Consider the following 16416-nt stretch of genomic DNA (forward strand, 5'->3'; position numbering starts at 1 on the left):
AAGTTGAAAAGAATTTTAATTTTTAAGGTGCTACAACTGGTAATATTCACGTACTTTCCACTCTTCCCATGCTTAAATCTGTTTAAAAACCTTATAGGCTCAGAAATTACTTGTTAATACCAAGAATATAATACATATAAAAGCATTATTTTTTGAGCAAATCATTGAAAGTTTTTCTTCCTCATTTCATATGAAATCTATGTACACACTAATATGTACTGTGTACACAAATAATACTGTTTATAAAAAAAGGACTTGAAAGTATTAAAACCTTAGAAATTAATTTCAGCATTTTTGTGGGTTGAGTAATATTCTTAAGGGGAAATGATTAAAAACAAAAGTGTTTCAGGTTTTGGAGGTCTTTTTTTTTAATTTACAACAGATTTTACAGGTAGAGCATCCCTAATCTGAAACACTATTTCCAAAATCCATGAGTTCTTGAGGGCTACACTGCAAATTCCAGACAGAGCACTTTAAGATTTCAGGTTTGCAGATTACGAATTTTAAACCTGTAGTATGATTTTTTTTCTCCAAGTACAGAATTTTACTTGGTTATCTTGATTTTAAAATTTGATTTTCATTTTTTAGAGCATATCAATATGGACGCCCCCCAAAAGGATATTTATTACTTTGAGACTATTAAAGAAAAATGACTTAAAACACTTACGGTAACTACTTTCACTATCGCTGGCATTAGAAGTTACATGCTCTGAAATTGCAGGACAATGAAAAAAATTAAAAATGTCATGAGTTTAAAGCAACAACTTATCACAATAAAGTATCACAAAATGTTGAAACATAAGCCACACATAAATAATCTAAACAAGTATTTTTGATTTTCTTTGAAAAGTTTAAATTTTTTCAAATAAACAAATATGAATTAGCAAGGGAAAATACCTGCAATTAAGAACAAACCTTGTTTTTGTACAACAGCTTATGAACAAAATTTATTACAAATAACACACGGTATATGACAAAGAGGACAAAGTAATTCTAAATTAGTCCAATGTAAACATAAAACCCTGAAAGAGAAAATGCAGTTGGCACCACTTAAAAATTTAGTCTGTGAAACCTCAATGATTGGCAAAGGAAACAAGTTATATTTCAGCACATTAGACGTCCATTTTAATAAAGGGATGCTTTTGTAATTAAAAAATAGATGGCGTTTTTAGTCCAGCTTCACTCTTGTTCCTGAAGATAACAAAAATTCCTCTCTCTGAGATTATGAGGATACTGTGTTTTAGATGTCAGAAATTCAATAGCTCAAAAAAATAAAATGTAAGGGAATTTTAGAGGGTAGGATTATATTTTAAAACAGATCAACATTTCTCTGAAATTCTACTTTGATGAAATTGACAATGGCTGCTTTGAAAAACATAAAACAGATAACCAAAACAAATATATTTAATTGAAAACTGTCTTGCCTCCCTTCACCTCAATTGTTCAGTAAACAACAGGCACTCTTCTCATATACATAAATAAAATTTTGGGTATTCCCTCAATAAACAGCTTCCCTGAATAATAAACAAGATTACAATTTTTACTTATAAAAACTAAAAGCCAAACTTTCAGTGAGAGAGAAACCTACATTTCTTCTGTTAGAGAAAGAAAAAACTTATTTTTTAAGGATAAGAAAAAAGTCTGGGGGTGTCTGCAATCTCATACTATCCATGGGTATCCTAAAGTTAGGAAGTACTGCTGGAAAGTACAGAGAATAGAAATTAAGATTTCAAATTAAAAAAAAAAATTCTTGAATTGTCATCATAGTGTAAAATAAATGTAACTCCAACTTGCAAAGAAAAGATACAACTTTTTAAATCATGGTTCTGTACATATAAAATGTACAGCCACATGTAAAATGGTGCCTTTTAAGCTTATATTTTATTTTAAAAATTTATTGTATCTATTTGAAAGGCAGGAGGAGAGAGAGAAAGCAAGCTAGTGAGCAAGAGTAAAGAGTGAACACGGTGCTTTCATCTGCTTCCCAAATGCTTACAACAGAGAAGGCTGGGCCAGCCTGAAGCTGGAGCCGGGAATTCAATCTGCATCTCCAACTTGGTGGTAGGGACTCTTCTAAAGCCTTCACTGCTGCCTCCTAGGGTGTGGATCAGTAGGAAGGAGAGCCAAGACCTAAACCCAGGCATTCTGATATGATCTCAACCACTATGCTAGATGTCCCTGAAAATTTCTTTTACTGTTAGGACATAAACTTCAACACAGTTATTTAAAATTATTGTATAATATTCTATTGGGTTGATTTATGCTTTATTATTTTGACATTTTAGTTTGCTTTAAACTGGTTTTCATGAACATCAATAATTCTAAATGTCTTCATTTATAAAGCTTTTTACTTATCCTGTTTCCTTAAAATTCATTTTCTTTTTTTTAATAAACTTTTTGACAGGCAGATTTATACAGTAAGAGAGAAAGACAGAAAAAGGTCTTCCTTCCGTTGGTTCATCCCCCAAATGGCCGATCCGAAGCCAGGAGCCAGGAGCCCCCTCCTGGTCTCCCACGCGGGTGTAGGACCCAAGCACTTGGGCCATCCTCCACTGCCTTCCTGGGCCACAGCAGAGAGCTGGACTGGAAGAGGAGCAACCAGGACAGAACCAGCGCCCCGACCGGGACTAGAACTCGGAGTGCTGGCGCCGCAGGCGAAGGATTAGCCTAGTGAGCCACAGCGCAGGAGTAAAATTCATTTTCAGAGGTAGGAACGCTACACTAAAAATTTTTTTAAGTTTATATATAAGGATTGGTGTAACACTCTGCAATCTCTGATTTGCAAAATAAAGACAAAATAATTATTGCAATAAAGTAGAGGGGTGGAGAGTTAAATGGGTGTATAGGAGGAAAAAAATTGGTTAATTCTGAGTTGATAATTATAGAAGCTGGGTAAATGAATACCCACTATTCCACTATTGAATATGTCTGATAGGATGTATAATCAAAGTCAAAGTTGCTATAATCACTTTTCTATTTTTCTGAAATTTTCCTACTTATCTTGAACTCTAGGTGTTTTAAATACTTTTAACCTAGCTCATCTACAATAAAACCTTGCCACTCAAAGTGTGATCCCTGGATTATCATCATCTTCAACGCTTGAGTTCTTATTAGGAAGGTAAAATGTTTTTTCTTGATAATTAAAAATTATCTTCAAGGCACTTCACCAAAGAAGATATTTAAGTAATAAATATATTAAAAGGCCTTCAAATTTACTTATCAAGGAAATGCAAATTAAAATGACAAGTTAAGGGGGGCCAGTGGTGGTGGTGTGGTGCAGTGAACGGGTAAGCTGCTGCCTGCAACACCTGCCTCTCCATGTGGGTGCTGATTCCAGTCCCGGATCTGATTCAGCTCCCTGCTAACATGTCTGGAAAAACAGTGGCCCCTTCCACCCACCAGGGAGACCTGGATGAAATGCCAGGCTCCTGGTTTGGCCAGGCCCAGCCCCCGCTGTTGTGGTCATTTGGGGAGTGAACCAGCAGATGGGAGATCTTTCTAACTCTGCCTTTCAAATAAATAAATAAATCTTAAAAAAAAAAAGCAAGTTATTTCCATCATTTACCAGATTTTCTAAAATGGAAAGATAAACTTGTGGTTACTGTTCCTATGACAGCTGAACATATATATTCTTTTGACTCAGCAATTCTTTTCCTAGGTACTGTCCAACAGAAAGGCATGTAATGTTCAAAGCAACACTACATAAACAGCCTCTGATATATTTTATTTGGAAATCAGAGATAAACTTCATAGGTGAACAATTTTATATTTCACTTTTCTTTATATAGTGTGGGGAGCAATCCGGACCAGACTAAGTTACTCGAATTAGGACTTATTCTATGCATCTGCTCTCCCACAATATGGCGCTGGGAGAGAAGTAAACAGCTTCCGCACAGCTGCCTCCAGTTCAACCAATTAACTGTAGGACTTGCTCCTGATTGGAGAGCAGCGTACTCGGCGTGTGGGCAGCCGAGTTGGGATTGGCAGAGAAGGACTATAAAGGAGGAGAGAGACGGCATGCACCAGGAACATCTATGGGAAACATCTAAGGGGAACACCTGTGCAGCCCCCAGAGAGCCGGCCGGCGGTGTGCCGCTCCCCTGTGGAAGTGGGGAATGCGGCCAGGGGGAACTGCCCTTCCACGGAGGTGGAAGGGATAGTAGCCAACCCGGGAAGAACCAGCAGCAAACCCGGGGAGGGCCGAGCAGACGAAAGAACAGCGCAGGGTCCTGTGTTGCTCCTCCACGAAGAGGGGGAGCGACATAATGGTGCCGTGACTCGGATATGAAGCCTAGGCAGGGTTTAGTGTCGTTCCTCCACGAAGAGGGGGAGCGACAGAATGGTGCCGTGACTCGGATAGAAAACCTAGGACGGATAGGAAACCTAGCTTGGATAGGAAACCTAGGACGGATAGCAAACTTAAGAGGGAAGAAACGGGAAGAATTGGGAAAATACCGGAGAGAGAGACTAGCAAACAGCCTAGGGAAAAGCCGGACGAAAAGGGTGCCGGAAGAAGCTATTGAAAGCCTAGGCATAGACTCGGATACGGACTACGGGGGGAAGCTGGGAGAAATCTCTAAGGGCGAAAGTGAAAGTGAAAGCTAGAACAAACAGACTCGGACGCGGACTGTGGGGAGAGGCCAGGAGAAATGAGGGAGGAATATCGTTGGAGGAAAGCTTGGGGAAACATACCGGGTAGAGAAAAATGTTAGGGAAATTGAAGCCGCGGGGGGCAGGCCGAGGCGGAAACGAAAGCCACTTTGGGATTCTCAGGTTAGCCCGGGAATAGGGGGCGAAAAGTTGAAACCAGAAGCTGAGACGTAAGCCAGATTGGGATCCGTCTGATTAGCCCGGGGAGCAAAGGACGGGAAGCCAAATCGTGGGGCGGAGACGTACGCTGGGTTGAATTCGCCAGGCTAGCCCGGGGAACTTGGATTGAATCCTAGTGGTGGAGACGCAAGCTACGCTGTGTTACTCGCGGAAGCCGCCGCGTGCAGAGAGAGCACGGGGCGTGAGTAGATAGGGAACGGGGCTGGCGTAGGCCGTGGTTCAGACGCGAAAGGGTTAAGCGTGGAGACCGCGGACCGCGCAAAGCCGGGAAGCCGCGCAGATGAGGCGAGGGCTGAAGCGGCTCAGAGCCGGCGAGGCGCGGAGAAGCAGCCTCGGGGCGGAGCCCGCTGGCGGGGCGAGGCGCCGGGAAGCTGCGCGGAGCCGTGAAGCTGCCGGCAGGGCGAGGTGCCGGGAAGCTGCGGGGATAAGAGAAACAGAAGTTTTAGAAGTAAAGTGAGAGAAATAGGAATGCTGGAAGATAGAAGTAAAATGGGAGAAATAGGAATGCCCGGAGATAGAGAAATAGAGAGAAATAAGGCCTCCCCTCAACATGCCAATTAGAAGGCTTGGATTCGGTCTGCCCGATTAGTGAGGCGATGAGTACCTGGGCGGCTAGCCGCAGGTCACCGAAGACAGGCACGAATTAACATCAGTAAAGCTTCCCCACAATGCAACAATTAGGAGGCTTGGATTCGGTCTGCCTGATTTAAGGCGGTAAGCGCCAGCAAAGCTCGACCAGAGTGTGAGCTGCAGGTCACCGAAGATAGGCACAAACCAACACTAATAAGTCTCCCCCACAAAAGGCAATGAGAAGGCTTGGATTCGGTTTGCCTGATAGGTTTTGTAAACACCTGCAGGCAGTTCTAGCAGAGCAGAGTATGCGCTGCAGGGCACCGAACACAGGCACGCATCAGCGCCTAAAAACCTCCTCACAACATGGCGAAGAGAGGACCCGGATTCGGTTTGCCTGATTGATAGGACTTGTAAGAGCCTGTGGCAACTCTAGCAAGTACAGCAGAGTGTGTGCTGCGGGACACCGAAGACAGGCGCGTATCAACGCCAAAAAATAAAAAGAAAGGGGGATCTGTGGGGAGCAATCCGGACCAGACTAAGTTACTCGAATTAGGACTTATTCTATGCATCTGCTCTCCCACAATATGGCGCTGGGAGAGAAGTAAACAGCTTCCGCACAGCTGCCTCCAGTTCAACCAATTAACTGTAGGACTTGCTCCTGATTGGAGAGCAGCGTACTCGGCGTGTGGGCAGCCGAGTTGGGATTGGCAGAGAAGGACTATAAAGGAGGAGAGAGACGGCATGCACCAGGAACATCTATGGGAAACATCTAAGGGGAACACCTGTGCAGCCCCCAGAGAGCCGGCCGGCGGTGTGCCGCTCCCCTGCGGAAGTGGGGAATGCGGCCAGGGGGAACTGCCCTTCCACGGAGGTGGAAGGGATAGTAGCCAACCCGGGAAGAACCAGCAGCAAACCCGGGGAGGGCCGAGCAGACGAAAGAACAGCGCAGGGTCCTGTGTTGCTCCTCCACGAAGAGGGGGAGCGACAATATAGAGAGCTTTTCTCCATGTAATTATGATTTTCAATGGTTATGTAATATCACAAAGTACAGGCAAACCATACTTCATTAAACATTTCCCAATTATAAGGGATAGCTTCAGCTTTTTGCTGTTTTTTCAAAATAATAGTAAACATTATTCTAATGTCCTTAGAATAAATTCCTTGAAGAAGATTTAGTGGGACAAAGGATATTGTTTCCTGGAAAGATTACACAAATTTACACTCTCAGTCTAGTACACTGAAAGCAGCCATTTTATACAACTGTCTCCATTACTGGGCTGTACTTCAAAAGGAAAGTCTGCCAAACTGACAGGTAAAACATACCGCACTTTGTTCTTTGATTACTAGGGAAGTTCAACATTTTATATGCTTATTTATTTCACTTGCTTATCTTTTGAGTACATTTTTCAAGTTTTCTAGTGGAGAATTAGCCTGCTTCTTATTCATCTGTTAGAAACTTACAGTGTACATACATGGTATAAATATATTTCTCAAGTTTTTAATTTTTATCTTATTTATGATGTTTGATGAACAAAAGTATTTAAAATCTCTCTAACCCAGTTTCACCATTCTATTCAGACATTTTCTCCCAGTAAAGAGTGTTAGATCTTTACTCCTTGCTCTTTCTTAATCCCACTTCATCAATTCCAAAGTAATACTATTAATGTTATATGCTACTTAAGTCTGGTTTGGCATCTAAGAGCTCTGTATGTACAATTCTGCTTAAATAAGTCTTCAAAATGAAAACAAAGGAAAAAGATATATACTGGAAAATCTATGTGCCCTGTTGTGTTCCACACAACAGACAAGCTAGAAAAATGGAAAGGCTGCATACAATAAAAAGGAACAAACCTTTTCCAAACCTGTGTTTCAATTCTGAGCTATATTTCCTTTTAGTCTCATGGAATCTTATCCATTTTTATTCCTTTGACCTTCTTCAAAAATGCCTCCTTAAAGCAGGAAAACTGCATAGGTTTTTATTTCTAACTTTTCAAAAATATGATGATTTAGCTACATTCTCTGACTTCCACTGTAACTCTCAAGAGTTCTCATAGCAAAAGTTAGGTTTGGGAAAGTAATTTCTCTACTGTCAATAGAGCAATCATTTATCTGACCCCACCACCTTTTTTAGAAGAATGACTGAATTCACATCTGTGAAAAGCATTCTGTGTTTCTCTGCTTTTCAATTAACTGTCCTGTTTTTCATAGCTTGTATAAGTTTATATGCAAATATACAATTTTCCTGATATTTAGCATTATTCCACATCTTTTCCTCAGGTTTGTTTCTCAAACTTGTCTGTTAAAGAGTCTTCAGGTGAGTCCAGTTCTAATACATTTTTTTTTTTTTTTTTTGGACAGGCAGAGTTAGTGAGAGAGAGACAGAGAGAAAGGTCTTCCTTTTTCCATTGGTTCACCCCCAAATGGCCGCTGCGGTTGGCGCGCTGCGGCCAGCACACTGCGCTGATCTGAAGCCAGGAGCCAGCTGCCTCCTCCTGGTCTCCCCTGCGGGTGCAGGGCCCAAGGACTTGGGCCATCCTCCACTGCACTCCCTGGCCACAGCAGAAAGCTGGCCTGGAAGGGGGGCAAATGGGACAGAATCCGGTGCCCCAACCGGGATTAGAACCCGGTGTGCCGGTGCTGCAGGTGGAGGATTAGCCAAGTGAGCTGTGGTGCTGGCCCAGTTCTAATAAGGTTTAATGACTATCTATACTAGTCCACATTTATTCCATTATATTAAAATTTCATAGAATTTTGCTTGATTTATTCCCTATGTTCTGAACATTAGAATATAGAAACCTGAGGCCACAAGTAATGTCTTTGACCCATCCTTCTTCTGAGTATTTTCTATTATATAATGAGCAACCTGTCAATTGATTTATGTGATCTATGTGATGACCTTCATGATACTCACTTTATAATTTTACTTGTATTTTTAAATAAAATATTGATCTACTTATCAAATTACCAGATAAATAAATTTTTTCAATTCCTGAGAAATGAAGCAAACATAAATCAAATCATTCAAGGGATCTTAGGACAATGTCCAGAAAATCAACTCATTATCTAAATGACACTGATAATCAGTCACCATTTTTCTTTTTTCTTTTTCTTTTTTCTTTTTTGACAGGCAGAGTGGACAGTGAGAGAGAGAGACAGAGAGAAAGGTCTTCCTTTTGCCATTGGTTCACCCTCCAGTGGCCACCGTGGCCAGCGCGCTGTGGCCGGCACACCGCGCTGATCCGAAGGCAGGAGCCAGGTGCTTCTCCTGGTCTCCCATGTGGGTGCAGGGCCCAAGGACTTGGGCCATCCTCCACTGCACTCCCTGGCCACAGCAGAGAGCTGGCCTGGAAGAGGGGCAACCGGGACAGAATCCGGTGCCCTGACCGGGACTAGAACCCGGTGTGCTGGCGCCGCAAGGTGGAGGATTAGTCTATTGAGCCGCGGCACCGGTCGCAGTCACCATTTTTCATATTATTCCTCTTGTCAAGTTCTAATCCTCAATCAGAACCAGAGATTCAAGGTAAAGATATAATTATCACCTCTCATAACAATATCAATTTGGGAACCAATGTCATCATTTAGTCCCTTTCCTATGAATTCTTCATACATCTCTACTGACTCAACAGCGGTAAAAATCTGTGGATTCACCTTCTGATCCACATTACCTCTAAAAGATATTATTAATCTCAACCAGATAGCATTAACAATCTGTGGCAACATTTTCCAGTTTTCAAAGTTTTCTGCAAATTTAAGAGATTAACAAAAGGATGCCCCTAGTGACAAGAATCCCATGGCCCTTGCCAGATCCTAAAAAGGTACATGCAAAAATAACAATGTATGCTTAACAGAATAATTACACATAAAGTACATTGTCTTCAATTTAATACAAATGGATGAAATAAAGTACCTATGGTTTAGATTAAATTCTAATATAAACAGTATAAAATCAAGGAATAAAAGGCCTCTATGAGATTCAAGTGCAGATCTTAGAAAGCTAAGATATTGGCTATATCTTTAATGGTAAATGCTTTATAAAGAAAAATGTTTTCAGAATGCTTAATCATATAAGTGGAGAACAAATTACAAACAAAAATTAGCTGGAAAGATTAATTCTATGAATCACTGTCACCTAAAATTACTCAGTAATATTTCATAAATTTTCAATGAAAACACTCAAATTTAAAATTCTGTTAAAAATGGCCTCTTCAATCATTCATCTTAACACTTACTAAATGTCCTTTCAATATCAGACTCTATATGCTAAGCTTTACAGGAAGACTAAGTACTAGCTAGAAAATTAAACAACAATAAGAACAAAAACCAAAAACAGGTATTGTCTCAGTCAAAGGAAAAACAAAGGATACTTTTTCTTACAATTCTTCTCATAACTTATCAGCTCCTTAAAAAAAGATATATAACTTTCCCCTGAACAAATTGCTACTTGAATTTCATGTCTGCAACTCTCTCAAAATTAGGATGTATTGTGCTTCATACATTAATATTATGGCTATACTCTTCTAACACATAATCAAAATGACTTTAACTTATTTTAACAAAAAAAAGTGGGAAATAAAACTCCAAGGAAGCATATTTCTACATTCTAATAACAAGGGTGAGTAATACTACTTCAAAAAAGTCTCTATATTAAAAATTACCAAAAGGAAAATGGAATTATGAGCAGAGAGTTTTTCAAGTGGCATGTGAAAAATGGAGTATAGGAAAAACAAATGGTTATGTATTACAGAAATAAAAAATCCCAAGCATGTTATAAACATGAAAAATCTAAAAGCAATGTAAATCATATACCTCCTTATGCCAGAAGGGCACTACCATGAATGTCAAAATGTATCTGAACAAGGTAGGTCTGCAGATGGAGGTTAAAAAATAACTTGGGAGTATTTTGATCACTTACTCAGGCCTTTTGATCCCATGTCGTCAGGGATCTCCTGTAGAGAGTAGTCCCCAGAGAGCAAGCAATAAAAAGATAATCAAAGAAAATAGTTGTCAGTAATGCATAAAATTGGTGCTACAGTAAGAGACAGTTCCAAGACCATTACAGGTGCACATATCTTACAGAGCAGTTTTGTGGATTTCTCAGAGTCTGAGATGAGCTAACAGCTAAACGTAATCTACTCAAAGAATGAAAAGTTCTAGCTTAGAGGCTGGTTAAGAGTAGAGAAGCAAAATTTTAGGCCATTTCTTGCTACTTTAAAAGAAAAACTGCAATCTATTTACAATGATGAAATAGGATAAAGTGTTATGATTCCAGAAAATCTGGCATCAAGTTCTGGAAATGCTACACCTAGAAATCAACAGGCAGCTTCTCAGGTATCCATGTTTTTCCTTCAAAATGTTCTTTGAGTGTATGAATGTAAAAGTGTTGTAACCTTTATTTCAAATAAAAATATTAACTTAAAAATATTGTTTGCTTTAAATTAAGAATTCCTAAAGTGCTTGAAAAAGTTGATAGGCATAGAAATTAATTCACACCTATTAAGTCACCTCTGGTTAAGACAATTAGTAACCTGTTGCAGCTCTTGAAACTGTCTCCATGGTAACAACCAACTGCAGGGCAGTAGGTCCCTCTATATTTATTTTCAGTTGACCACTGGATCCACATACTTACGGTCAGCATCACTTGTTTCCTGCTCACTCTGGTCCTTGTTCTTGTAGAAGGGGAATTTTCGGGAAAAGAGGTTCTTTTTACGCTTGTCATTGAATGACTGCTGAAGAAGAGAAGGAGGGGCAAAACAAAGGGATGTCTACTGTCTGTGTGTACAAAGGCCCAGCCTAGCAGTTCTTGGAAGCTGACTCCTGTGACCACAGTGTGCAGTCTGTGTACAAATTTTACTTTCATTACATAGAAAATGAATTTCTAATTTTGTATACATTTCTCTAATATTTTATAACTGGAAGTATTAAAAAATTTTAAAGAATGTAATTCAGTTATATCTTAAAATAAGGAATAAAATGCTACTTGACAAAGAAGGTAAATAAATCTGATTACTATAATACCAACTTTTTTCTATCAATCCATATTTTTCTAGAAGAATTTCTAAATATAAGTACTAAGTACTGCACACCAAATTATTTTAAATGTTACTTTGCTGCCGAATTATTTCTTATGTATTAGGTAGTAATCTTCATTTTACTTGGACCTCACCACAGATTTTCCTTTTTTATTGAGCTATAATGAACTAATTGAAAAGACACTATTTAAAAAGTAAAACAAAATAATTGTGAGAAAGCTTGTAATGCCAAGTATTTAAAAACAATCATTTTTATTTTTGGAAGAGGAAAAAAGATAATTAAAAGCTTATGGTGTGAATTAGAAAATGGGAAAAAAAACTGAGAGGCCCATCAATCAGATAGAATCCAGGCAAAAGATTCCTATATGCTATCTAAGCAAAGGAAAAAGAGCAGAAGTCAGTCTCTTGGCCAATTTAAATGCTGTTACAACGGATTTGTTTTTAAGCTACACTATAATTGCTTTTAAAACAATATTTATTTTAAGTATTTGAAAGGCAGAGTTACAGATAGAGAAAGAAAAGGGAGAGAGAGATCATCTGCTGGTTCCCTTCCCAAATGGCTCTAATAGCTGAGGCTGGGTCAGATGAGAGCCTGGAATTCCATTTGGATAGACCATGTGGGTGGCAGGGGCCTAAGTGCTTGGGCCATCTTTGGCTGCTTTCCCAGATGCACTCACAGAGAGCTGGATGAGAGTGAAGCAGCTGGGATTTGAAACGGTGCTCATATGGGATATTGGTGTCGCTGGCGGCAGGTTAACCCACTGTGCCATGACACCAGTATAATTATCTTTTTAAAAAAGTTGAGTGTATAAATGGAACCACATAGAATCCATTGGTATCATATGCTCATTGGTACCATATGCTGCATACCAAATAAAAAGTGTGGTATTCATTAAAGCCACAAATGCAATTAAGATTCTAGTACTTTATACATAATTGTCACAAGGTGACTAGGCAGATTTGATGTCTGACATTGCATGATGTTGAAAGCAGTATTTTCCCTTAAGTGTCTCATTTGTGCATTCAGATTTAAGAGCATGTACCATAAATAATGTTGAGGCTATTCAAGAGGAATAGCTTCGTTTATGACTTCTCTCACAGGTGTTGATGTTTTGAAGGAAATGGCCTTACCTACCAGTGACACTAGAAATTATTTTGGAGGTAAAGAAGGAAACAATATAAAGGACAAACATTTCATTCTGTTTTTTCTTGAGTTTATTACGTCACCTCATTATTGATTGTCATAAGTTGCCACAGGAGGCCATCGAATCCTTCGTTTGCTTTCTACAATTTCAGTTACTATGATTCCAAATATTAAATGGAAAATTCCAGAGACAGATAATCCCTAGGTTTTAAACTGCACACCATTTTGGGGGGCATGATGAAAGCCCATACTTGTTCTATTTTGTCATGCTCGGAATGTGACTCATCCCTTTATTTTGTGTATCCAGCCTTTATATACTATCTGCCCACTTTTTATTAGATCAACAGGCTGCAGTATCACAGGGCCTGTTTTCAAGTCACTCTTATCATCTTTAACAGTGGCCCCAAAGTACAAGAGTAGTGATGTTGGCCATTTTATATGATTACTATTGTTCTATTTTGTTATTGTTGTTAATCTCTTACTGTACCTACTTTATAAATTAAACTTTGTCACAGGTATGTTGGAAGGTACATAGGAAAAACCGTAGCATACGCAGGGTTTGGTTTCAGGTGTTTACTGGGAGTTTTGTAACGTATCTACTCTAGAAAGGGGCAGAGTTATCACACAGTTATTTTAAAGTTCCAACAGTAGGCACTGTGTTTTTGGTATGTTCTTATTTTTAAGCACATGATGGAAGATGATTAAGATAAAGTGGACCCCACTGAGTTTTACCTCCAGTTCTATAAGGAGCTTAAAAGGAGGATCTATTTTGATAAGGATCTTTACAAAAACAAGGTTAAACTTTTCTTTTTACTTTTCATGTCTATAATTCAGGACAAAATATGTTCACAGTTCATTAGCCAACTATACTGTCTTGATTTCAATCATACATTTTGAAGGCTCTGAGGAACTAGATAAAAGAGAACTCTAAGCTGAAATTAAAAACTTTGTGGATAGGCTGGCACCGTGGCTCACTAGGCTAATCCTCCGCCTGCAGCGCCGGCACACGGGTTCTAGTCCTGGTCAGGGTGCCGGATTCTGTCCCGGTTGCTCCTCTTCCAGGCCAGCTCTCTGCTGTGGTCCGGGAAGGCAGCGGAGGATGGCCCAAGTGCTTGGGTCCTGTACCCGCATGGGAGACCAGGAGGAAGCTCCTGGCTCCTGGCTTTGGATCGGCACAGCGCGCCAGCCATAGTGGCCATTTGGGGAGTGAACCAATGGAAGGAAGACCTTTCTCCCTGTCTCTCTCTCTCACTGTCTAACTCTGCTTCTCTCACTGTCCATAACTCTCTGTCTCTCTCTCTCACTGTCTAACTCTGCCTGGCAAAAACAAAACAAAACAAAACAAAAACAAAAACAAAACCAAACTTTGTGCATGAGAAAAAGATAGTGTCTCCAAACTGTCAAGTAGCATTATTTGAATAAAAATCCTTGTGTGAATTCAAATTTTAGGAAGGAGAAAAAGAAACAAAATTAAGTATCAATGGAGAAAAATATAATTTAATTTAGTGAAGGGTTAAACCTTATTGCTTGTAAGAATCACCGGTTTTGAATTTAGTAATAACTTTTACAGTCTGCTGAAAGTTATTTTTAAATAAAGGTTATATTCCCCTCCTACTGCATATATAGTGGTCAGAGTCAGTTTCACAGCAAACAACCAAAAGAAACATGAAGTTTAAAATGTTTTGATTCTTGATAACTCTATTAGCCAAATTGAGATATCGTAAAGATATCATAATATAGAACAGAAAGGAATGATTGTTAGTTAAGAAATATATTAATTGTTTAACATTTAATATCATCTGGGTGAAAAATTTATTAAATGTGAAAATAAATAGCACAAGCAAACAAGACAAAAATGTGCAGGGAAAGTACAAAACTGAAGAGACATGCTACCTCCAGTTTCTCTATATTTTCAATCAAAAACACAATGATTAATTACTTAATATTAATGCTGTATTGCAAGAGAGTGCAATAAATATAAGAGCTGATAAAATATGACAAATTCAGGACACATTCAATGTGGAGATATTTCCATATGTAGTATTTCAAAATAGCCAAGTGAATGTTAAAAATTTTTATTGAGAAACTGAAATGTTTTAAGTCTGTAGTGAAAATAAAGACTACAAATCACCAGATAAGGAAAGGAAGAGGAGAAGTGGGAAATGGTATCATGGAAGGTAATGCAGTTCTGCATCAATGGCAAGCGTATTTTTACCCCACTTGGTATCATGCATACTTTTGGTGCTGTGTTAGAACCACAGTGACTGTGTATAAAGTTGGTTACAGTCAACAAACAAGACTGAGATTTAAATATGCCGTTAATTTAGTTAACATCTTACAGTATGAAAGAAAAGTTACAACATGCAACCTCTTTTTCATATCACTGACAGTGTATTGTACAAAATTATTTTTAAAGACACACATAAAACAAGCACAAAGCATTGTACTCATTTCAAATCCTGAGCATTTACTATTTTAAATAATGCTTTAGATCATGCTTTATCTGTGTTTCCTGAAAGCTACAATTTTAAAGCAACTTATCACTTCTAAAAAAGTGAAACAGTCTAATACAGTACATAATTTACTACAATTTAATTTCTTGGACTAAAGATCAAATTTATCTTTAAATTTTAAAGCTTTAAGTTAGAATATTCGATATCAGATGTACACAGTAAATGTATTTGTTAACTTTCCACGTTCATTTCAAATATTATCAAAGGGCTTAAGTAAAAAAAAAAAATCCAAAACATAAAACATTGCTATGAGTAGTTATTTTAAAACAGTATGTTTTTAGCTCTCTCTTCAGGCTTATTGCTAAAATATTCCAATGCAATGAGTTCAAGATAGTTAGGAATTATACAGTACAAGATAAACCTGCACACTACCCTTCTCATGTTCTCATATTCAAGTAGAACTTAAAAACAAATAAGAAAAATATGCATCTAAAATATATATATAAAATAATTTCTTTAATTTTTTTTTTTTGATCATCCACAAACCTCTCCTCTTCACTATCACTTTCCTTGTTCCCTCCAAATAAAAATGCACACTGGTTCCAACATTTAAAACATGGATTCTATTCAGAAATTTTATCAGGAGTAAAGACAGGAAAGAACAAGAAACTTTTCATTATTTTTTTAGAAAGCTTTTATTTAAAAAATATAAATTTCATAGGTACAGCTTTAGGGATATAGCGGTCAAAGACTTTCTATAACTTCATTTGCATCAACTTATCAACTTACATTATGACTTAAATCATAACTTGTATCTCAGGCCTATATTACAGAGGGTCATTATTAAATTAGCTATAGTGATTAATACTGGCAATACAAGTTTCAAATTATACATCTGAATGAAGGTTGAATCCATTTCATTTGTAAAAATAACGGTGACCAAAAGTATGTTGCTAAAAATTTATCAACTGATAGCTTGATAATTTGCAAAGACCTGTGAAATGTGTACACCTATCTAATAAATGCTTACTTTAGTGTCTCATAGCTAAATCATACAGCAAAATCCTTATTTTAACAATACAGCTAAATTAAAGAACTATGAAAAGGTCTTTTATCTTTGATTTTACATTCTAGATATGAGTTTTCATATACTCACCCCTTTATCTCCTCTTGTTTTAGAATTAAATTTCACTGTTTTTAATCGGGCTCGTTCTTTCTTCTCAACCCTGTTAAAATAGAGAGTGCTATATTTTAAGTATACCAAACATATTTAGTGGTTACACTAGAAATCATGGGAACTGATAACTTTATAATAGGCATTCGTTAAAAAAATTATTTATTTGAAAGGCAATTACAGAGAGGCAGAGGCAGAGGCAGAGATAGAAAG

General features: G+C 38.2%; 1 protein-coding gene across 42 annotated transcripts in view; it reads right to left on the bottom strand.

The window, feature by feature from the left end:
• Positions 1-16416, bottom strand: part of DLG1 (discs large MAGUK scaffold protein 1) — a 250407-nt gene that overhangs the window by 18527 nt on the left and 215464 nt on the right. For 22 of the 42 annotated variants that reach the window (XM_070072340.1, XM_070072334.1, XM_051818935.2 and 19 more), the window contains 3 exons: positions 16186-16255; positions 11030-11129; positions 668-709 (listed from right to left, as the gene is read on the bottom strand). In XM_070072340.1, the coding sequence (XP_069928441.1) occupies positions 668-709; positions 11030-11129; positions 16186-16255 (212 nt within the window). Of the gene's footprint in view, positions 1-667; positions 710-10315; positions 10350-11029; positions 11130-16185; positions 16256-16416 lie in introns of all 42 variants that reach the window. The other 20 variants (XM_008266703.4, XM_051818936.2, XM_002716525.5 and 17 more) reach the window with 2 other exon arrangements.

The sequence above is a fragment of the Oryctolagus cuniculus genome, chromosome 4 (assembly GCF_964237555.1).
Source record: "Oryctolagus cuniculus chromosome 4, mOryCun1.1, whole genome shotgun sequence".
NCBI classification, from domain to species: domain Eukaryota; kingdom Metazoa; phylum Chordata; class Mammalia; order Lagomorpha; family Leporidae; genus Oryctolagus; species Oryctolagus cuniculus.